The sequence below is a fragment of the Osmerus eperlanus genome, chromosome 21 (genome assembly GCF_963692335.1).
Source record: "Osmerus eperlanus chromosome 21, fOsmEpe2.1, whole genome shotgun sequence".
NCBI lineage: Eukaryota > Metazoa > Chordata > Actinopteri > Osmeriformes > Osmeridae > Osmerus > Osmerus eperlanus.
In genome coordinates, this window is record NC_085038.1 from 3,553,150 (window position 1) to 3,574,971 (window position 21,822).

Sequence of the window (21,822 nt, forward strand, 5' to 3'; positions counted from 1 at the left end):
GCCAATTTGTCTGACGATACCTTGATCCAAAATCTTTGCTACAGTGTATCTACTGGCACCTAGAACATTCCTTCATGTAATAGATTGGCCTAAAACTGAGTTTACTTCTTGCTATACCCAGAACACTCAGACAGGATTCCAAGAATCCTCAAACAAATTCAAATGCGATAAGACTACCACGTGATGGGACACAAACAATTCACAAATCTTTTTCTTTTATTAGCATCAGATATTGATAAGAACACAATTTATCGCAATATTCAGGAATACAGATATCCTATTTTTGTGCATGGTAAAATAAATGCGCTCATTACAATAGAAATAAATATGTATCCAATCCAAACATGGAATGGCAACTATAGTAGAGAAAGCACATTGATGCAAAATAAATTTGTATCCGCAATGTTCAGTAAAATGCAGACCGACACGACAATGTACAGAACGACACAGTGATTTCACTGTTGGCCTACTTTGCAAATAACTTGAGTGGTTCACAGTTGCCTGTTAAAAGTCCCTGTATATGTGGAGCTCTTATCTGCACACATAGGAGTATTCTGAGAGAAGGGGATTCTGTAAGTGAAGTTTTTGACAGTTGTTTGCATTGAAATCCTCAGACAGTGCAGCAGGAACATGAACAACAGTGATCTCTTGTGGTCAGAAGATACATTGCAGTGTTAGCGCAGAGGGTAATGGTTCCTTACAAATCTCTTCTTATTCCTTTCTCCTCTTTTGGAATGGCACAACCAATCTCAGTTCTGGAAAAAGTTCAAAACAGCTTTGCAACAAATGCATACATTTATTGAAGAACATTTTTTAACACTAATAGGTGACATGACGTTAAGATGGAGACACATGGATCCCTATGTCGTTTTTCTTCAGTGTCGATGGCAATTCAGTCTGTTTATTCTAAATGAGAGAAGACAGTGAGACTGCATGGTTGAAAAGCTGCATGAGGTGCCTGGGAAGGAGGGAAGGAAGGGGGGGAGGGGAAGAGGCTTACAACCGCTTTCCATGTGCAGAGAATACTAATAGGCACCCAAACGAGAAAGCAACATTTGCAGGTTCGAGAACGTCCACTGCTTCCTAGACAGAACTGCAAATAAAGGTTGTGCTCGCGTCATATCTATGGTACAGATCCCTGCTACCTGGCTTCCAATCACCTGCAACAGAAGGTGCGTCTAGTCTGTGTTCCTGATAAGGAACTTGGTTTCCAAGAACGTCGAGTTTGTGAAGGAATGGGTTGAAGGTGGAAGGCACAAAAAGAGACAACAAAATAAAATGCCCAAAGTAAAAATGTATTCACAAACAGCAGCTCTCAAGTCACACTCTACAAGAAAAAACAGTATTGTCCACATGAACGGGACAGAAACCCAAACTATAAAACCATGTAAAATGCATAGACACAAAGCTGATAATGACCAGGGTGCAGGTGGGATACGAGGGCTAAAACAGGTACACTGTATATCCAGTGTGACGGGTTGCACAGAGACTGCATGTTGGAGTGGGTTTGTTACATCTGAATGCATGGCGCTTTAAAACAAAATCATAATACTTGAAACAGCTTCATTACAGCCTCCCCAAGACAGTAGCTCAGTGCACGTTAAGATCAGTGATCTGCAGACTATGTCCAGTGTTACCGTAAATGACCTAAAAGCAGGGTCTACGCTGGACAGTGCATCTAGATCTATCTAAAAGTAGTCGGAGGTCTGAGCTTTGTGCATCTTCAGGCCAGAAGTTGAATGTCACCTTTCCATGTCATGGTAACATCATCTACATGGTCTGTTAAACTGACAGCTAAGGGAGATTCAGAACAAGGGATTACCGAAATGTGAGACTTGACCGACAACTGAACAAAATACCAATGTCTACGCCGTTAAAATCCACGGATGCACAGGCTAAGATCTACACATCTGGGGCTTTTTCAAGAGGAAGCAACGCAAACAGGACAGACAGAACGCCGGCTCTACGCCGCGCACCTCTGGGGGGCCTCTTCCTGAGTACGGCGCTGGTGGGGTTTCTACAGGTATCGGCCACACGGTAGCTACAGGACGCACGGACCCTCGTCAGGAGTCCACTTTGCCAAACGTCCCGTCCGGAGGCCTGTAATGTTTGGGGAAGGCCTTGAGCTGCAGGGAGTTAAACGCGTACTTGCGACATCCGACATTCTTCATCGTGTTCTCCCTTCTGCAGCCCTCACTGGGAAACGAGAGAGGGGGGGGGGGGGGGGGAGGGAGTGCAGAGGGGAGAGAGTGGGGGGGGGGGAGGGGACGAGCACAGAGAGGATGACAGCAAGTGAAGAAAAACGAAAAACAAAAATTGGGTCTGTTAAAATACAAGACAAAATAAAAACCCGATGGCACAGTGAGAGTAACACAGACTACGTGAGGACTGGGATGGGGGTGGGTTGTAGTGTGGGGGGGGGGGGGGGTGTTGGAGAGACACTGGGGCCTGTGAAACACTAACGAGCTGCTGGCCTGTAAACATGGAGGTTCCCATGCAGGGAAGGATCTACAAACACGTCCCATCTAAAAGCACTGAGCTTTTGCTTCTCGATGATCATTTTTGGTTTTTCAAACGTTCAAATCAAAAGTGTCATCAACGAGGGAGCTTCTTACTCTGCGACACGTGGCTACCACAGAGCAGGCTCAGGCCGCATGGCGGGGGACTTATTGCACTTTCAGGGGTGAAGCATTGATGAGGAAGAGACAAGACAGAGAGAAGGAGAGAAGAGAGAGGGACAGGTGAGAAAGAGAGAGAGACAGTTGAGAGAGAGAGAGGGATAAGTGAGAGAGAGAGAGAGGGATAAGTGAGAGAGAGATAGGTGAGAGAGGGATAAGTGAGAAAGAGATAGGTGAGAGAGGGATAGGTGAGAGAGAGACAGGTGAGAAAGAGAGAGAGACACGTGACAGAGAGAGAGGGATAAGTGAGAGAGAAAGGGATAGGTGAGAGAGAGAGAGAGAGAGAGAGAGAGAGAGAGGGATAGGTGAGAGAGATAGGTGAGAGAGAGAGGTTGAGCATAGTGGGTCACAACAGGACTCTTCATACTGACTGTCTAACACAGACACCTGAAAACAACCACCCACCACTCTGCTTCTATAAAGTGACAACAGCAGGGAGATTATGCAAGAACCATAATCACAATATATACTCTGCATTAGAATACATATTTTTTTTAGCAAACATAATGTATATGCATTGGCACATAAGCATTTTTAAATACTATTTACAGCAATACAAATATAGTTTCTATTGATTTGATAGTGCTCTCTTGGGGATTTTCCCTTTACCAAAAACCTCTATGGAAAGAAAAAGCAAGAAGCCAGGAGCTGATTATTAAATAGGAATAAATGCATTTGCCTTAACAAAACCTTAAAGAAACCTGGCTACGTGGCCTACAATAAATATATTTGGAGCCAGAAAGAAATGTTCATTTGCAACCTTTTCTTATAGTTCTCTTACTGGTTAGAGTGGTTTTCTAACCCTCCAGACAGGAGGAGCTATCTGAAAACAGGGCTGCTAGTTGAACAGTTCCCTTTCTAAACAGCAGGGGGCACTTCAGGGGCTTTGTCACTGCTTACTGACAGAAGAAGAAGGTCCCTCTTTGCTTTAATCATGTTACTATCGTGGCTCCTTTGATTTCATCCCTGCCCCAACATTTTGTCATGGGAATAGAGGTAGTTCTAAATCAGCGTAATTGATTGATAGTTATGGAATAATTCTATACATCACTCTAAATATACACAACATATCCAAAAAACTTAACGTGGAATACCGAGCAAAGAATACTGCATATGCTTCCGTTGTTGTTATGATGTAAATAGAAACACCGCACTAAAGAGATCAATTCATATAAAGTGAATCCTCAAAGACTGTGAAACAGCATCTATCCATTGTCTTGAAAAGGTCAAAGGTCGTCATAACTGGTCAAATGCATATGGAAACTGCTGCCTTTGTTTTGTGGGGAATGTTCCAGAAGGGTCTCGAGGTCAGGTATGGTGTTAGGTGGGGGAGCATGATTACCTCCCCAAAGGAGGTTATTTTTGGGTGGTCTATTTCTTTAGTGGGTCATCTTAGATTGGGCTGAATATGTCTGTCTTGGAAGGAAACAGCAGCAAAGTCTTCTTCGTGTCACAGCAGCATTCACGTAAGGAAGAGTTCATCACATACTGAGTATAGCTCAGTGGTTAAGAGCATTTGACTGAAACCGCAGGTTTGAATCTTCCCATGTATGTTGCTATGGATCAAAGCGCCTGCTAAATTAATCCATCACATGGGACTGATTCTGGTTCCGTAGAACCCAAACAGGAAGATCAGGATTACGTTCAAGAGTCAGCTGTAACCTCTGTTGTGCTGCATCATAAATCATCTAGAAAACCTAGTCCTGCTTCCTAACCAACCTGGGACTAACACCAGGATGCTGGTCTCTCCCAGTCCTGCCTGAAGCCTTTGGCACAATATCCTACATTCTTCTGATCTCTCTCCTACCCCATCCATCTTTCAGAACAGCGGGAAATAAAGAAATAGTAAATATAGAAAAATACACAAATACTGCTAGTTGGATACTGCGCCCAGCATGTTACATAACTATAGGGGTGGGTGGAGCTCGGCGGTTAGGGCATTTGACTGCAGGTCGCAGGTTCAAATCCCCCGTGGACTGTACGTCACTTTGGATAAAAGCGTCTGCTAAATGAATACATTATTATTTTTATTACACTAGGCCTACATATTCAAACAAGCTTGCCTGAAACACTGCGGTGTACATTCCAACCATTTAACCATAAGACTTGTTTCCTGTGAAAGAATAAATCGTGTCTATTGGCGAGACTTACTGCATTCAACAAGCTAGAAAGTGCGAGCAGACAGTCTCCATCTGTAAGAGCAGGAAGAACTGGAAATGACTGTACAGGCCGCTACAACCTAACTGGCATCTAGAACCCATTCACAACCTTCTTCTGGCCTACGCACTTTAGGATGCTAATATAACATGGAAGACATCAAAAATCAAGCTAGCCAAAAATGTGCACGACTGAAAAAAACTCTTGTGCAAAACGAAACCCTAAATTCAGAGTAAGAAAAAGGGCTATAGTCATGTGTAACCTGGAATTGCAAAAGTTGCATACATATTCATCATAATCTATAACAATACTGTTAAATCCAGAATTACGACAATAACCTCTCATCTCGACAATAGCTATTATACAGTGGCTTTGTTTCAAACTCTGTCGTTCAAGATGGTTCTTCCAGTGAGGAATAAGGCAGAACTATGACCCCTACAGTCACACACTGAACCGACAACCTTTAGACCAGCCCCCTGCTTTGACTTGATTGGTCGAAAGACAGTGGACAGGTATGGCAGGATGCTGGACAGAAGCATCCATTGGTTGGAGGGGCAGTCATTTTAGCTGAGAGACGCAGTGTAAAGCCTCGTAAAACTCTACACTCACTAACATCCAGTATAGACATCTTGCCTTCCTGACAAACTAACTGACTACTATCCCTCTATCTGACTGACCGCTTACCTTCCTGTCTGCCTGCATTCTTATCTGCCAGTCTGCCTGCCAGACAGTTACACTGGAGGGTCAGGGAGGGTCAGCGGGGGTCAGGGTAGTAGTAGACAGTAGAAATAGAGCGAGAGGAAGGAGGGGGGGGGGGGGAGGGGCTCAGGGCGAGGAGGGTCAGGGGTCCAGTGTGTTGCCTGTGTGTGTGTGTTCGTGTGTGTGTGTGTGTGTTCAGCTGCAGCGGAGCTTGGCCAGCAGGTAGGCCACGCTGAGGAAGAGCCAGACGATGAGCAGGTTGGGGCTGAGGGCCAGCAGGGGCAGGGAGTACAGCAGGCTGGGGTCCAGCCGCAGGTCCCTCGCTGGCAGCAGCCCGCTCAGGTTCTTCTGGATCACCCCCTCCCTGGTCCCAATGCTGTGGAGAGGGGGGGGGGGGGGAGGAGGGGGAGGGGCAAGAGAAAGGAGGAGGGGAGAGGACAGGGGGGACCGGGGGGGAGTGAAGAAGCGAGGCCAGGAGAGACGGATGGCATGGACGTGTGCGTGGGGACAGCGAGGGGAAAATCAAAAGAAATGGAGGCGACGAGCGCGAAGGCGGAGGAGAGAGAGGATGAGGGCGCGGGGGAAGGCGGGAGGAGGTTAGAGAGTGATGTCAGGACCACAGACCACAGCCAGCGGAACGGACAGGTGAAATGAGACCCGTTCAGACGAGAACAAAGACCCCCCCGGACACCAAGCGGAGGAACGAGGACAGGAACACATGAGGAAGCAGAATCAAAACGTGACATGGTTACAGAGGAAGAGAAGGAAGAGAGAGAGAGAAAATTAAGAGAAATGTTTTGACATCTTTGTGGGATAGGAAGGGAGACAGGCAAGAGGACACAGCTATGGGACTTTCCTGAGGGAGGGGGGGGGGGGGGGGGAGTCAACTGAGGGGCTTCAGCTAAATTACATTTATGAATTGTAAACAGCTTATTTGACTTATATTGCCTCCTGAATTGACCTGAGCCCAGAGTAGAGGAGGAGGAAGAGGGAATGGGGAAGGGGGGGAGAGGGCATTGCCAGCCTTACAGCCATGCAGCACGAACGAGCCACCTTCCCAGCATGCAGTGCACTCAAGTCGCCAAACCTCAGAGCCCATTACCAGGTGTGTGACCTACGGCAACCGCTCCTAAAACTCCGCCCCACACAGAGCTCTCCCCTCACAGCTGTATCATCGCTGGGTGAGGACGGAGAACCGGGATCACCAGCCACTGAAACATCCAACCTTCTGTCTGGACACCAGGACGAGAGAGAGGTCCTGGCTGCCCGCCAGCCCCTGAACACCTTGTCCTAGTGTACGCCTGCGTGCCACCTCATGCCATTTGGACGAGAACCGTTTTCGCGTCATTGCTGTGAGCCTTCAACCATGCATGAATAACCTTGGAGCGGGCTTCCTGCTGTCGGTAGATACTGTTCTCCTGTCAGCGGACTGTGGTACTGTTCTACCGCGAGTGTGGATCATTACTGAACCGTCACCGAGGTGTTTCCCCGGCAGTCACTCAGCCCGCTAACGCAACAGGGTGTTCATCCTTCTCTTCTCGTTCAGCAAGCAGTCAGCAAACAGGGGGATGGGGAGGTGGAGGGATGGAGGACAGGGGGATGAGATGAGGTAGATAGGTGCGCTATGAGCTCCGTGGGTGGGTATTTACTGCAAACTTCTGGACGGACAGACAGGGCTGAGAACAGAATGACACTGAAGGAACAGGTGCCAACTGCCAAGAGAGATACAGAGAGAGATTAGAGTGAGAGAGAAAGAGAGAGAGAGAGAGAGAGAGAGAGAGAGAGAGAGAGAAAGAGAGAGAGAGAGAGAGAGAGAGAGAGAGAACGAAAGAGAAAAAGGTTTGTGAGAGGGAGCGAAAGAGAGAGTTAGAAGGAGACAAAAAGAAAGAGGGAGAGGTAGACAGAGCGAGAGAGGGAGCACTAAAGTAAGAAAAGAGTGGTAAGTTAGAGAGGGAGAGAGGGTTTTTAAAGGCCATTTCAAAAAGGACCGTGCAGTCCTCTCCTTGCCACGAAGCTAGTTGGCACATGCCCTCACAGTGGTGGTGGGGGGGAGAGGGCGGTGGGGGGGGGCGTCTGAGTTCAGGCAGTAGAGAGGGGGCTCGGAGGGGGGGTACGTACCTGCGCATGCAGTCCAGGGCCTGGGTGAAGACCTGGGGCGCCATGCCGTGCTCGTGCTGCAGGATCAGACACTGCTCCAGGGTCACAGACATGGCCGTGCGGTCCTTGGCGCTCTTACAGCTGGTGAAGCGCACGCCGTTCAGACGCCGGCAGATCTGGGGCGGAGGAGGGGAGAGGCGGGTGGATCACACACACACACACACACACACACACACACCAAGTACACACGGTCAAGGTAGAGAAGTGGGTGGTGGGAGGACTTTTAATCAAGCAAATGTAAGTGCTATCTTCATCTCCATGCCAAACCAGCGCTGGTGATTGATGTGTGTGTCATACCTCTGCGGCCTGCCACAGGATGTCCACGTTCTTGTTCTTGCTGGCGTGGACGTTCTGCCCCAGGAACCTCAGCAGCTCAGGGAGGCACGTCTGAGAACGAGACCTGGGGAGGCCTGGGGGAGGGGGGGAGCCAGGAGGAGGAGAGGAGAGGGAACCAGGAGGAGGAGAGGAGAGAGGAGGAGAGGAGAGAAGAGGAGGTGAGTACAACGTCTCCAGGCTGAAAGGCAGGAGAGGAGAGGGCAGCCCTGTCACTCACAGTCCTCAGGTAGGACCTCTTTGAACTGCTCGTAGTAGGAGTTGAGTCTAGCCAAGCTCTCCAGGTTAATGACTTCCTGCAGGGACGTGTCTCCAAACCTGATGCACGCACACACGCACACACGCACACACACACACACACACAGAGAAACACACACAAAGAGCAAGTGTCAGTTTATTTTCTATTTTCTCCCCTCCTCCCCCCCAGTCCCATCCTCCCCCCAGTCCCATCCCCTCCCCCCCAGTCCCATCCTCCCCCCCAGTCCCATCCTCCCCCCCAGTCCCGTCCCCTCCCCCAGTCCCATCCTCCCCCCCAGTCCCGTCCCCTCCCCCAGTCCCATCCTCCCCCCCAGTCCCGTCCCCTCCCCCAGTCCCATCCTCCCCCCCAGTCCCATCCTCCCCCCCAGTCCCATCCCCTCCCCCCCAGTCCCATCCTCCCCCCAGTCCCATCCCCTCCCCCCCAGTCCCATCCTCCCCCCAGTCCCATCCCCTCCCCCCCAGTCCCATCCTCCCCCCCAGTCCCATCCTCCCCCCCAGTCCCGTCCCCTCCCCCAGTCCCATCCTCCCCCCCAGTCCCGTCCCCTCCCCCAGTCCCATCCTCCCCCCCAGTCCCATCCTCCCCCCCAGTCCCATCCTCCCCCCAGTCCCATCCCCTCCCCCCCAGTCCCATCCTCCCCCCAGTCCCATCCCCTCCCCCCCAGTCCCATCCTCCCCCCCAGTCCCATCCTCCCCCCAGTCCCATCCCCTCCCCCCCAGTCCCATCCTCCCCCCAGTCCCATCCCCTCCCCCCCAGTCCCATCCTCCCCCCCAGTCCCATCCTCCCCCCCAGTCCCATCCTCCCCCCCAGTCCCATCCTCCCCCCCAGTCCCATCCTCCCCCCCAGTCCCATCCTCCCCCCAGTCCCATCCACCCCCCCAGTCCCATCCTCCCCCCCAGTCCCATCCTCCCCCCCAGTCCCATCCTCCCCCCCAGTCCCATCCTCCCCCCCAGTCCCATCCTCCCCCCAGTCCCATCCTCCCCCCAGTCCCATCCTCCCCCCCAGTCCCATCCTCCCCCCAGTACCATCCTCCCCCCAGTCCCATCCTCCCCCCAGTCCCATCCTCCCCCCCAGTCCCATCCTCCCCCCCAGTCCCATCCTCCCCCCCAGTCCCATCCTCCCCCCCAGTCCCATCCTCCCCCCCAGTCCCGTCCCCTCCCCCAGTCCCATCCTCCCCCCCAGTCCCGTCCCCTCCCGCAGGTCGTACTTCTCTGCCAGGGTCTGCTGTTCATTGATGCCAACGTTGAAGAGGACTGGCTGCACACGCAGCAACATGCCGTTCTGAATCTCCCTCGGCAACGCGTCAAACATCGTCCCCGGCAACGGGATGCGCACGTTGAAGCCATCCCGGTTCCCCGTGATGACGGGCAGCATGTCGGGGGCGGAGCTGGACGTTGCCTGGGTAACCTTGAAGGTGACGTTCCGCAGGTCCATGATGCCCACGCTCATGTCCTCCAGCATGGCCAGCTCCTCACCTGGAGCACACACACACGTACAGGTATAAAACACACACACACACACGTACAAGCATAAACACACACAAACACGTATATGTGTAAACACACACAGACACACACGTATATGTATAACCACATAAACACACACACACACACACACACAGGGATAGAGAGGCTGTTGTTGTTTACCGTAGGTGCTCAGGAGAGACTCAAACTGGGCCAGCAGGCCGATGGTGTACAGCTGTCTGAGGAAGCCGTCGTCACGGAGACAGTTCCTCAGCTTGATGATGAAGCCGCAGATGAGCGCGGTCAGCTGCCACGACAACATCAACACACATGCATCACCACCGCACTCACACTATTCATCTCATCTCACTTTGATATTCAGCTGCAGTGCAACAGTGTGTGTGCGCGCTTGTGTGTGTGTGCGCGCGCGCGAGAGTGTGTGTGGTGTGTGTGCTGACCGTCTGGCAGAAGACCACGTCCCGGCGGTACTGCAGGGTGAGGTGCAGGGCGATGGTGGGGGCGCTGTCCTGCATCAGCAGAAACACCATGGCCTTCTTAGCCTTGTCTCCCATCATGGCCACACACTCGGTCAGCGTGGTCAGCAGGGGGTACAGGGCCTCGCTCCACTCGCCTGGGAAGGACACACACACACGCACACGCACGCACAACCAAGCACAAACACACACAACTTCAACTGAATCCATTTAACCACTCTTCCATTATATGCACCCTACTGTAACCAGCACCAGTCTCCAGGTTAACAACATACTCTTCATCCATCATGAGTTAAACATCTTCCTGTCTTTTCTGTGACAACAAAGACAAGACAGTGTGGTACAGAGACCCACAGACCTACACACAGACCTACACACAGACCTACACACAGACCTACACGAAGCAGAAGCAGGGGCTGTTCTAGAGAGAGGGGGCTGGGGGGTAGGGGGGCTGGGGACCAGGGGCTGTTCTAGAGAGAGGGGGCTGGGGGGTAGGGGGGCTGGGGACCAGGGGCTGTTCTACAGAGAATGGGCTTGAGGGATAGGGGGTTGGAAGACCTGGGAGCCAGGGGCTGTCTTAGGAGAGACGGGGCAGGCGGGAGGACAGAGCTCTTACCTGGGAAGGCCTCCTCGCCACTGGGGCTGCCATCTGGAGGGGCGGAGGTGCAACATGCAAGTTAGGGGCGGCCACCAGCGACATGGCAGCACGTACGAACAGGACAGTACAGTAGCGGTGAGGCCTGGGCTAGCTAGCTAGGTAGGCTAGCAGGACAGTACAGTAGCAGTGAGGCCTGGGCTAGCTAGCTAGCTAGGCTAGCAGGACAGTACAGTAGCAGTGAGGCCTGGGCTAGCTAGCTAGCCAGCTAGCAGGACAGTACAGTAGCAGTGAGGCCTGGGCTAGCTAGCTAGTTAAGCTGGGCTAGCAGAACAGTACAGTATAAACAGTGATGCCTGGGATAGCTAGCTAGCTAGCTAGGCACAGAGACAGCCTCCACCCAAAGCAGCACAAACAACACAACCACATGATTCAGAGGACAGACAGGGTCACACTTCTCTATATTGGACAGTTGAGACTTCTTCACTTGCAAAGCTACACATTCCTGGCAAACTAAACTGGGGTAGACTTATTTTTTATTATAATAAACATGGAGGTATTGGACAGCATTCACAATATATACAGTGTAAATGTTGTACCTTTAGAAAGTAGATATGACTAAGGATTCCCCATGCAAGGCTGAAACAAACCAGGCTGGTCCAAGTGACATACCGTAAACAAACTCAGGATTATCAGAAAATGCGTATGATGAGATGTATGCATGTTAGCAGAAATGCATTACTGGACCTATACCTTCACTGAAACAATAGAGAGAGGATCAACTGCACCCCGGGTTACACGAGTGGAGGGATGAAAAGAGAGGGACAGAGGAGAGAGGGATGGAGAGACAACGTAGAGGAGAGGGGACCTACAGGGCTCTCTGTGGGGGCTGGGGCAGCATGCAGGAACCAGAGCAGGCATGGAGGATGATGAAGACGGGATGGTGGCGGTGGGGGAGGAGGAGGAGGATGATGACGATGATGACGTTGGAGATGACGGCATGCAGTCGGGGTTGATCCAGAAGGCCCGAGTCCGCTGGTTACCTTTCTTAGAGGCGCCGCCCTGCTGGTCGGGCTGGGTGCTGTCCTCACTGCTGTCGCAGGGAAGCCTGTCCTTCTGCAGGAGTTTGTCCACACGCTGGATTATGCACTCCAGACTCTTCTCTACATTCACCCACACCTTCTCCTGGGGGAGGGGGGGGGGGACAGAGGACAGGTGAGGAGAAAAAGGAAACGAACTACCCAACCAGTAACGTGAATCATATATCTAGTCCACGCTGAATCCCTGAAAGACGCAGTTGTCCAGAGAGCCTGTCCTTACCCACTCCTCCTCATGCCAGTCCACGTGCAGGGAGGAGCGGCTGTTGCGTCCACTCCACTTGGCCAGCAGGGTGTCCTGGTCGTTGCGGAGGACTACTTGTTCCGAGTCGGCGGAGGGAGACGCTTTGGAGGCGATGTACTCGGGCCGCGCGGCGTTCAGAGCCTGGATGGCCGAGGCCAGCAGCTTGCAGTCACACACCGTCACCAGCTGACGAGTCTGACAGGACAGGGAGAAAGGTCAGGGGTCAGGAGAGGAACAGGGGTCAGGAAAAGGAAACGACAATTGTCATATTCTAGTATCAGACATGACCAGGGTTCTAATACCAGACACGACCAGGGTTCTAAGCAGGGTTCTAGTACCAGACACGACCAGGGTTCTAAGCAGGGTTCTGGTACCATACATGACCAGGGTTCTAAGCAGGGTTCTGTTCCCGGCCCCTCACCTTGTCGGCCAGGATGGTGAGGGTTCTCTCCAGGCCGTTGGCGGAGCGGTCCTTGGCGGCGCGGGACAGACGCTCAGCGTAGTAGCTGACCTGCGTCTTCAGAGTGTTGATGTGGGAGATGATCTCCTTGGCCCGCACAATGTCCTGGGGGATGAAGACGATGGACTGACAGCTGGACAGGGCACTGCTGCAGGGAGGAGGAGGGGGTCAGTGATTTGACACACTCAAGAGACACTGATCACACTTGGAGGCAAGGACAGGCATAGCTTACCTAACAGCATTGAACACACACACACACACACACACTTATAGACAAACAGACAGATACACACACAGACACACAGCTAAACCGACTTTCACACGTGACATACACACACACACACACACATTAACTAACAGCGTTTGTGCTGTACTGACACAGAGAGATTCTTCCTGAAAGCAGTCAGATGAGCGTGAGGCAGGTCCAGTCCTGCTGTGACAGTGTGTGTGCAGGTCAGTCTCCAAGGTCACATGCACATGCCTGGTCCTGACCCACAGGACAACAGGGGACGGCCCTGTCCCAACCCACACACACACGCACGCGCACACACACACACACACAAGCATTTGCACACAGGCGCTTGCACGCACACGCAGACACACACAAATCCCTCTCAGCCCTGCATCAGACCATCCAAACAACACTGACAGAGATGGTTCCTGCTACATAGTACCCTTCAGTCACATACTAGTGTCCATCAGCAAGCCTTCACATGCACGCACACGCACACACACACAAAAACCCATTCTCCCACTCCCTGATGGAGAGCAGACTCACAGTGACAGCAAACTGTTCCATGCAGGGGATAAACAAGTGACAAACCAAACAAAGCCCCCATAGTAACCACAACTCACCCTTCCTCCTCATTAACGCTGATTAGAAAATAAAGATGCAGTTAAAAAGCCGGGAAATAAAATCATTTTAGAAGGAGAGAATCATAGATGAATTCAAAATAATTGAGCTTATACTGTATCATGTAGAACATCATGACAAATGATAAACTCTATGAAAAGGCCTCATGCAGGAGAATTGCAGTTCAAACAGTAAATAAACGGAAGAGCCAAACATAAATATAATTGATAAGATGAATTTCACGTGACATACGACAGTATGTTGTTGAATGTCATTGATCATAAGATTGAACAGAAGATCATTGATCAGAAGGTCCCTCCCTCCCTTTTCCTCCTTCCCCCTCTGTCCCCCTCTGTCCCTCTCTCCCTCCCTCCCTCCCTCCCCCCCCCTCCCTCCCTCCCCCCCCCCTCCCCCCCTCCCTCCCTCCCCCCCCCCCTCCCTCCCTCCCTCCCTCCCCTCCCCTCTCCTCCCCTCCCCTCCCCTCCCCTCCCCTCCCCTCCCCTCCCCTCCCTCCCTCCCTCCCTCCCTCCCCTCCCCTCCCCTCCCCTCCCCTCCCCTCCCTCCCTCCCTCCATCCCCTCCTCTCCCTCCCCTCCTCTCCCTCCCCTCCCCTCTCCTCCCTGTCTCCTGCACCACTTACTGCTTCTTGGTCTCCTCAAACTTCTGCAGCAGTTTCCTCAGCCCGCTGTTCTTGAAGCCCTGGCAGTGAGCGGCCGGAGCTCCCATGGTCACCACGTCATACGTGTGGTCTGCAGGGAGAGGGAGTGTTAGAGGGGGTGGGAGTGTGTGGGTGTGCATGCGTGTGTGGGTGTGTATGCGTGTGTGTGTGTGCATGCGTGTGTGGTTGGTCGGCAGAGCGGAGCTCACCAAAGCCAGACTCGTCCTGCACCCTCATCCTCTGGACGTGCAGGTTGGTGGGCATGAACTCCAGCTTCCTGTCTGCCTTCAGGTTACTGGCCTTGAACCAGGGACCTGGGGGGGGGGGGGTGGTTTGAGAGAGACAGAGACAAATGTTGGAAGCTCAGTCAATGACTAATATGTGTCCTTATGTGTGTGTGTGTGTGTGCGCTGACCTTTGTACTCCTGCAGGTCTGTCATGGTCTCCTGGTAGATGAGGATGGTGGTCTGGTACTGAGTAACGATCTGCCGTCGGAGGTTCTCCCAGCATGGAGACAACTCTCCCAGCTCCTCCAGCTCACACACTCTGAACACACACACACACACACACACGTTCTTACTGAGGCACATAGACAAGCAGAAAAATGACCTATATAACACACACACCAGAAGGTGTGTTTCTGGGCCTTTGTGTGATTGTACCTGTGTGTGCGTGTGTGTGTGTGTACCTGGCCGCGTCTTCCTCCAGCAGCAGTTTGACGTACTGCCGGGGGATGTGGAGAGAGAGCACGCTCTCGGCCATCTGCTCCAGAACCCTCAGGTGGTTCCCGTCCGTGGTGGGGAAGCGGTACATACGGGACATGGTGCCCCCAAACACTGCAACACACACACACACACACAGACACAGCCACGCACACACACACACACACACAGCCACGCACACAGCCACGCACACACACACACACAGCCACGCACACACACACACACAGCCACGCACACACGCACACACACACACACACACACACACACACACACACACACACACACGCCACGCACACACACACAGCCACGCACACACACACACAGCCACGCACACACACACACAGCCACGCACACACACATGTTCAAACGACAAATAGAAATGTAGAGCTGGATGTCACAGTCCTGTTTTAGCATGCCTGTCTGCCTGCCTCACCTGATCTCAGCAGGGTGTCCTTGCAGAGCGACGCGTACTTGGCCCTCACGCCCATGGACTCTGTCAGACTCTCATCCACCGGAAGCACCGTCTGGGAGAGGAGAGGTCACATATATAGACAGAAGTACACACACACACACACACACACACACACGAAGAGAGAGAAAAACACGCAAGCATGTGCGGTCGCACACACACACACCCTGCCATTGATGGTGTCTGGTAGCCGTGCCACTGGCATCCTCTGGTCCCTCTTCTCATCCATCTGCCAGGCCACCAGACTGATGGTCCCCACGCAGCTGCTCTCTGCTGACCTGCCAACATCCAGACAGGAAGAGCAGAGGAGGAGACAGGAAGTGGAGAGGAGAAGAGAAGGACCCTGTGATTCCCAGAGAGCAGGGTGATAGCTTTATATAAAGTTTGATTTGATGGCAGGCGTGTAGTAAAATGTGAGGTGTGTGTGTGTGTGTATTGTGTGTTTAAGATGTGTGTGTGTATAGTGTGTGTCCTACCTCAGTGTCAGGGCTAATCTGTGGTTCTTGTCCTGAAGCAGCTCCTTCACAGGAAACAGAGCTGAGCCCAGGAGATACATCTAGAGATAAAGACAAGGAGAGAGACACAGAGAGAGAGACACAGAGAGAGACACAGAGAGAGAGAGAGAGAGAGAGAGAGAGAGAGAGAGAGAGAGAGAGACACACACAGAGAGAGAGAAAGAGAGAGAGAGAGAGACACAGAGAGAGACAGAGAGAGAGAGAGAGACAGAGAGAGAGAGACACAGAGAGAGACAGAGAGAGAGAGAGAGAGAGAGAGAGAGAGAGAGAGAGAGAGAGAGAGAGAGAGAGAGAGAGAGAGAGAGAGAGAGAGAGAGAGAGAGAGAGAGAGAGAGAGAGAGAGAGAGAGAGAGAGAGAGAGATAGAGGGACAGACAGACAGACAGTGTTAGATGGATGGAGTGTGTGTTGGCTGGATAGACCAGTGTGTTTTGGGTGGCCAGATGGTGTGTGTGTGGTCTCACCGTGCCCTGCGAGCGGTCCTTGACGTCGTACACAGACAGCTTGACCTGAGTCTGCTGGTTGATGAAGGAGTCCTGGAAGAAGGCTATGCTGCTCAGGAAGATGGGATTACTGGTGCCCTGGCAGGACCACAACACACCACATCACTCTGGGAGTCTGTGTGTCTGGATCTGTGTTTCTGTTTGTGTGCGTGTGTGTGTGTGTGTCTGTGTGTGTGTGCGTGCGTGTGTGTGGAATAAAGGAAGGAAGAACAGGCAGATGTGGAGGCAGCAGTGTTGTGGGGGAGCACCTCTATGATCTCTGTCTGGGCGTGTTTGGTCCAGAAGGCCTGTGGAGGGGTGGTGCAGCTCACAGCTACGAAGCTGTTGGGTTTACGGTCCAGCGCTGGGGTCACCAGCTCCGTACAGGCTAGGGACACACACACACACACCAACAAACACAATGAAGAAGAGCACACACACATAGTAGTGTAGGGATGTCCAGGTTTTCTGTTCTGCATCAGATACTCACACACACTGAATTCCAGTACTGGCTCATCAGGGTCCTGGCTGTTCCCTGTAGGAACACACACGCGCGCATGTTAAAGACCTACATCAGCCTTCAGATCCAGGAAGTTCACCCAGTGACCTGCACAGCGGCGTTGGTGGGCGTGTTGCCGTGGCAACGGGGAGGGGGCGGGGGGGGAGGTCTCACCTGCGAGCGCCAGCCCCATCATCTCGGAGGAGAGGTCGAAGGTGCTGGCCCGGTACACCGACCACGGCCGCTGCGGCTTGGGACCAGCCCTCCCCGCCATCATGGCCTGGGGTGTGTGTGTGTGTGTGTGTGTGTACACAGCCCCCTCTCAGCCCTCCTTCCTAGACTGGGAGAGAAACAGAGAGGGACAGGTAGGAAGAACAGAGAAACATAGCTTTACCTTCATGACTGCAGGCCTGCTATTCACATGGAACAGATGGAATCATCATGATGGAATCCCTCCCTCCATGTTTCCTGTACCTCTCTCCTACCTCTCCCTCCCTCCCTCCATGTTTCCTGTACCTCTCTCCTCCCTCCCTCCCTCCATGTTTCCTGTACCTCTCTCCTACCTCTCCCTCCCTCCCTCCCTCCATGTTTCCTGTACCTCTCTCCTCCCTCCCTCCATGTTTCCTGTACCTCTCTCCTCCCTCCCTCCATGTTTCCTGTACCTCTCTCCTACCTCCCTCCCTCCCTCCATGTTTCCTGTACCTCTCTCCTACCCCTCCCTCCCCTCCCTCCCTCCCTCCCTCCCTCCCCTCCCTCCCTCCCTCCCTCCATGTTTCCTGTACCTCTCTCCTCCCTCCCTCCATGTTTCCTGTACCTCTCTCCTCCCTCCCTCCATGTTTCCTGTACCTCTCTCCTACCTCTCCCTCCCTCCCTCCATGTTTCCTGTACCTCTCTCCTCCCTCCCTCCATGTTTCCTGTACCTCTCTCCTCCCTCCCTCCCTCCCTCCATGTTTCCTGTACCTCTCTCCTACCTCTCCCTCCCTCCCTCCCTCCCTCCCTCCATGTTTCCTGTACCTCTCTCCTCCCTCCCTCCATGTTGCCTGTACCTCTCTCCTCCCTCCCTCCATGTTTCCTGTACCTCTCTCCTACCTCTCCCTCCCTCCCTCCCTCCCTCCATGTTTCCTGTACCTCTCTCCTACCTCCCTCCCTCCCTCCATGTTTCCTGTACCTCCCTCCCTCCATGTTTCCCTCCCTCCCTCCCCTCCCTCCCTCCCTCCCCTCCCTCCCTCCCCTCCCTCCCTCCCTCCCTCCCCTCCCTCCCTCCCTCCCTCCCTCCATGTTTCCTGTACCTCTCTCCCTCCCTCCCTCCCTCCATGTTTCCTGTACCTCTCTCCTACCTCTCCCTCCCTCCCTCCCCTCCCTCCCTCCCTCCCTCCCTCCATGTTTCCTGTACCTCTCTCCTACCTCTCCCTCTCTCCCTCCCTCCCTCCCTCCCTCCATGTTTCCTGTACCTCTCTCCTACCTCTCCCTCCCTCCCTCTCTCCCTCCCTCCCTCCCTCCCTCCCTCCCTCCCCTCCCTCCCTCCCTCCCTCCCTCCATGTTTCCTGTACCTCTCTCCTACCTCTCCCTCTCTCCCTCCCTCCCTCCCTCCATGTTTCCTGTACCTCTCTCCTACCTCTCCCTCCCTCTCTCCCTCCCTCCCTCCCTCCCTCCATGTTTCCTGTACCTCTCTCCTCTCCCTCCCTCCCTCCCTCTCTCCCAGGTCCAGTAGTGCAGCAGTGGCCTCCAGCCCTCAGGGGGCCTGTGGTCCATATTCAGCAGAGAGAGGAACACACCGAAGAAGAGACGGAACGAGAGACAGAAAGAGAGACTCAGAGGGAAAGGCATGCAAAGAGTGGTAGAGATAGAAAGAGAGTAGAGAGAGAAGAGATGAGAAAAGACAGGGGATGACGTAGAAGATAAATGAGAGAGAGGGGGAGCAGAGAGAGAACAAGGGAAGGATGGATGGAGAAAAGAGAGAAGTAAGGAGGGAGGGATGGATAGAAAGAGAAGTATGGAGGGAAGGAGAGTTAGGGAGAGAGGGAGGGAGGGAGAGAAGGATGGAAAGGGAAGGACGGAGAGAAGCAGTGAGTGGGGAGAGAGAGATAGAGATAGAGATAGAGAGAGAGAGAGATGGAGAGGGCAGCACGTGTCTGTGAACATGCAGCAGCATCACTCCTCCTCTCCATCCCCTCAGCCAGCCTCCTCATCTGCTCCCAGTCACAGCTGACAAACTAGCTTATTCCTGCCTGCCTGCGTGCCTGCCTGCCTGCCTGCGTGCCTGCCTGCGTGCGTGCCTGCGTGCGTGCCTGCGTGCGTGCCTGTTTTGGTGTGTGGGTGTGTCTGTTTTGGTGTGTGTGTGTGGGTTAGGGTTACAGTGTGCATGTCTATGTCCGTGGCGTAGGCATTATGTACTTAACACGCATCAAAGCTTTCATTTCTGCTCTATTGTTTGTGCCCTCCTGTTCCTCTCTTGAACACAGCTCGCTCACACGCGAGCCCACATGGAAACGTTTCGGGTGTACAGTTGATGCGACAACTACGGAGGTTGAAATGCTGAACCGTATCAGGGCACGGACATTTCTCTCTCTGCTGCACCGGGAGATGATTAGACATCACTTAACAATACTCATAAATCCACCCTCTCTCCCTGCCTCCCTCCTCCTCCCCTCCCCTCTTCTTCTCAGCTGAGGAGCACGCTTAAGAGGCCTCCCCGCCCCTCATTGGAGACCGGCAATTAGCCTATTTACACACATACCGCGGGCTAACAGCTCAAATAGACCAGTGATCTGCTCCACTTTCCCTCAGACACTTCTGCTTTCCTACTCCTGCACACTGCGGTAGTCCACAAGGCCTCCCATTTGTGTCACAGCATGTGTATTTTGAATTGAGGGGACCTTCCTACAGAATGGGCATCCATTTACTGTTATCACAGAGGAATAATGCTCACTTACTATCCAACTTGGTGCCAAGATCTGATGTGCGATGGTTATCAAGCCATATTGTGGGGTGTGTTGGCTTGTGTTCAAGTTTGAGTAAGCTTGTGTGTGTGTGTGTGTGGAGGTTGCAGTCATTGTCCCTCTAGACTTAAAAGCCGCAAAAGTGTTTGAATATTCGCAACCATTTTGCAAATTAGCCATGATTACAAGTCACACAAGTGAGAGCCAAATATATAGAGAGAGGGGACCCAGTAGCCCTGGGAATCACATGAACTGGGTCACTGGAGGAGGGGGGGGGGGGGGGGGGGCACCCCTGGGCTCATCTCTGCTGCTTTCTGACACTATTTCTACACACATTCACATAACTTCAACTGAAATACACAGGCCATTAGCTGCAGTGTATGTGGAGGGAGCTGCGTGTGTGTGTGTGTGTGTGTGTGTGTGTGTGTGTGTAAGAGTGTGTGTGTGTGTAAGAGTGAGTGTGGGTGTGTGTGTGTGTGTAACACTACACAGTCCTGCTGACCATAAAAGGGCAAACCCAAGCTTAACTGCAGCTTGCTGACTGACTGCCTGCCAAGGTTCCTCTGCTCTGAAATACCCCAACCATGCACCATTACACACACACTCCAAAGAAGCCAGGCAGACACACACTGGGACACCATTCACTCCAATAGCAGTGACACAATAGCCAGTTCAGGCCAGTAACCAAGTAATTGTGGCAACCAAGATAGAGTAGCAACTAGCATATTGTGTAGATCTACTTGTGCCTTAATATGGAGAAGTGATATTGATAAGGCATAAGTAATGCATTCACACAGTTGGCAATATTTTTTAAAGTTGGAAGACTTGTCCATGTTTGCGATTGGTCATATGGAGCAAACACCGCCCATTTTATGTGAACACTCTCATAGCCTGATTGGAAAAATCTGCCATAACTTAAGTTGATAATCACCGTTGTGAAACTGCTTAACCCTTGTGTTATCTTCGGGTCATTCTGACCCATCAGTCATTGTGACCCACCGTCGTATTGCGACAGATTTACCGCATACAAAGACAAAGTGAAGCATTTTCTTTTAACCGTTGGGCTGTCTCAGACCCCCCACATTGCAAAGGTTAAAAGAAAATTATTTGTATTTGTTTTTGTATTGGGTAAAATTGGGTAAACACAACGATGGTTCGTTATGAACCTTTGGGTCATGTGACCCGAAGGCAGCACGAGGGTTAAGGCTCAGTGAAGCCATCTAACTAAAAGATATCCCGGGCATGTGAAAGTACAAGTACTTCGTAGTACAGGTCTCTGGTCTGACTGTCCTGTCTCCTTCCTCTCCAGTCCACCTTACTCTGTTTACAGACACCAGCTTGTGTAAACACACTTAGCGTAGCGTATTAGCCTCTCCTCCACCTGGACTGGGTCTCCACTGGCTGAACCTCTCTGTGGGACACATGGAGTGACAGGGAGTAAAGTGATCTTGCTCGGTATTTACACACTCTTTTAGTCGCTGGCCAAATAAGGAAGTGTACCCACGACCAGGTCCAACACCATCATGGAAACTTCTGTCCTCTAGAACATCAAGATGATAGTCTCAGGCTTTTTCCCCCGCAAAGTTATTTTCCATCTACACACCTTGCTGGTGTAAAACCATAAGGTCATTCTTTTGTGTGTGTGTTCGGTTAAATTAAGATAATATACATTTATTCATCTCAACATGGAATGGAACCACTGTTATAATGCAATTTATTTACATTTAGTCATTTAGCAGACGCTCTTATCCAGAGCGACTTACAGTAAGTACAGGGACAATCCCCCGAGGCAAGTAGGGTGAAGTGCCTTGCCCAAGAACACAACATCAGTTGGCATGACCGGGAATCGAACTGGCAACCTTCGGATTACCAGCCCGATTCCCTCACCGCTCAGCCACCTGACTCCCCATATTGATTAATGAATGACATCATGCGAGTCCTCCACCTCCAGACCCCAGCTGTTCTCCATCAGACACACTCGTGAGAGGGTTCCTAACAGAGTCCTATCTGGGCCTCTTACCGCTCTCTGGGCCTCTTACCGCTAAACATGATCC

General features: G+C 52.3%; 1 protein-coding gene across 7 annotated transcripts in view; it reads right to left on the reverse strand.

The window, feature by feature from the left end:
* Nucleotides 1-198: 198 nt before the first annotated feature.
* The window catches only part of LOC134007919 (inositol polyphosphate-4-phosphatase type I A-like), a 26,796-nt gene continuing 5,172 nt past the window's right edge, over nucleotides 199-21,822 (reverse strand). The window contains exons 3-25 of one of the 7 annotated variants that reach the window (XM_062447642.1): nucleotides 17,004-17,169; nucleotides 16,821-16,865; nucleotides 16,600-16,718; nucleotides 16,313-16,429; nucleotides 15,811-15,890; nucleotides 15,501-15,612; nucleotides 15,299-15,389; nucleotides 14,832-14,979; nucleotides 14,559-14,689; nucleotides 14,353-14,457; nucleotides 14,126-14,234; nucleotides 13,489-13,506; nucleotides 12,595-12,781; nucleotides 12,153-12,368; nucleotides 11,705-12,017; nucleotides 10,854-10,886; nucleotides 10,202-10,374; nucleotides 9,927-10,050; nucleotides 9,488-9,755; nucleotides 8,245-8,342; nucleotides 7,989-8,101; nucleotides 7,653-7,807; nucleotides 199-2,196 (exon numbers count right to left, since the gene is read on the reverse strand). In XM_062447642.1, coding sequence (XP_062303626.1) covers nucleotides 2,064-2,196; nucleotides 7,653-7,807; nucleotides 7,989-8,101; nucleotides 8,245-8,342; nucleotides 9,488-9,755; nucleotides 9,927-10,050; nucleotides 10,202-10,374; nucleotides 10,854-10,886; nucleotides 11,705-12,017; nucleotides 12,153-12,368; nucleotides 12,595-12,781; nucleotides 13,489-13,506; nucleotides 14,126-14,234; nucleotides 14,353-14,457; nucleotides 14,559-14,689; nucleotides 14,832-14,979; nucleotides 15,299-15,389; nucleotides 15,501-15,612; nucleotides 15,811-15,890; nucleotides 16,313-16,429; nucleotides 16,600-16,718; nucleotides 16,821-16,865; nucleotides 17,004-17,106 — 2,991 coding nt within the window. In that variant the 5' untranslated portion in view covers nucleotides 17,107-17,169 and the 3' untranslated portion in view covers nucleotides 199-2,063. Of the gene's footprint in view, nucleotides 2,197-4,695; nucleotides 5,911-7,652; nucleotides 7,808-7,988; nucleotides 8,102-8,244; nucleotides 8,343-9,487; nucleotides 9,756-9,926; nucleotides 10,051-10,201; nucleotides 10,375-10,853; nucleotides 10,887-11,704; nucleotides 12,018-12,152; nucleotides 12,369-12,594; nucleotides 12,782-13,488; nucleotides 13,507-14,125; nucleotides 14,235-14,352; nucleotides 14,458-14,558; nucleotides 14,690-14,831; nucleotides 14,980-15,298; nucleotides 15,390-15,500; nucleotides 15,613-15,810; nucleotides 15,891-16,312; nucleotides 16,430-16,599; nucleotides 16,719-16,820; nucleotides 16,866-17,003; nucleotides 17,170-21,822 lie in introns of those variants that run through there. The other 6 variants (XM_062447640.1, XM_062447644.1, XM_062447643.1 and 3 more) reach the window with 6 other exon arrangements.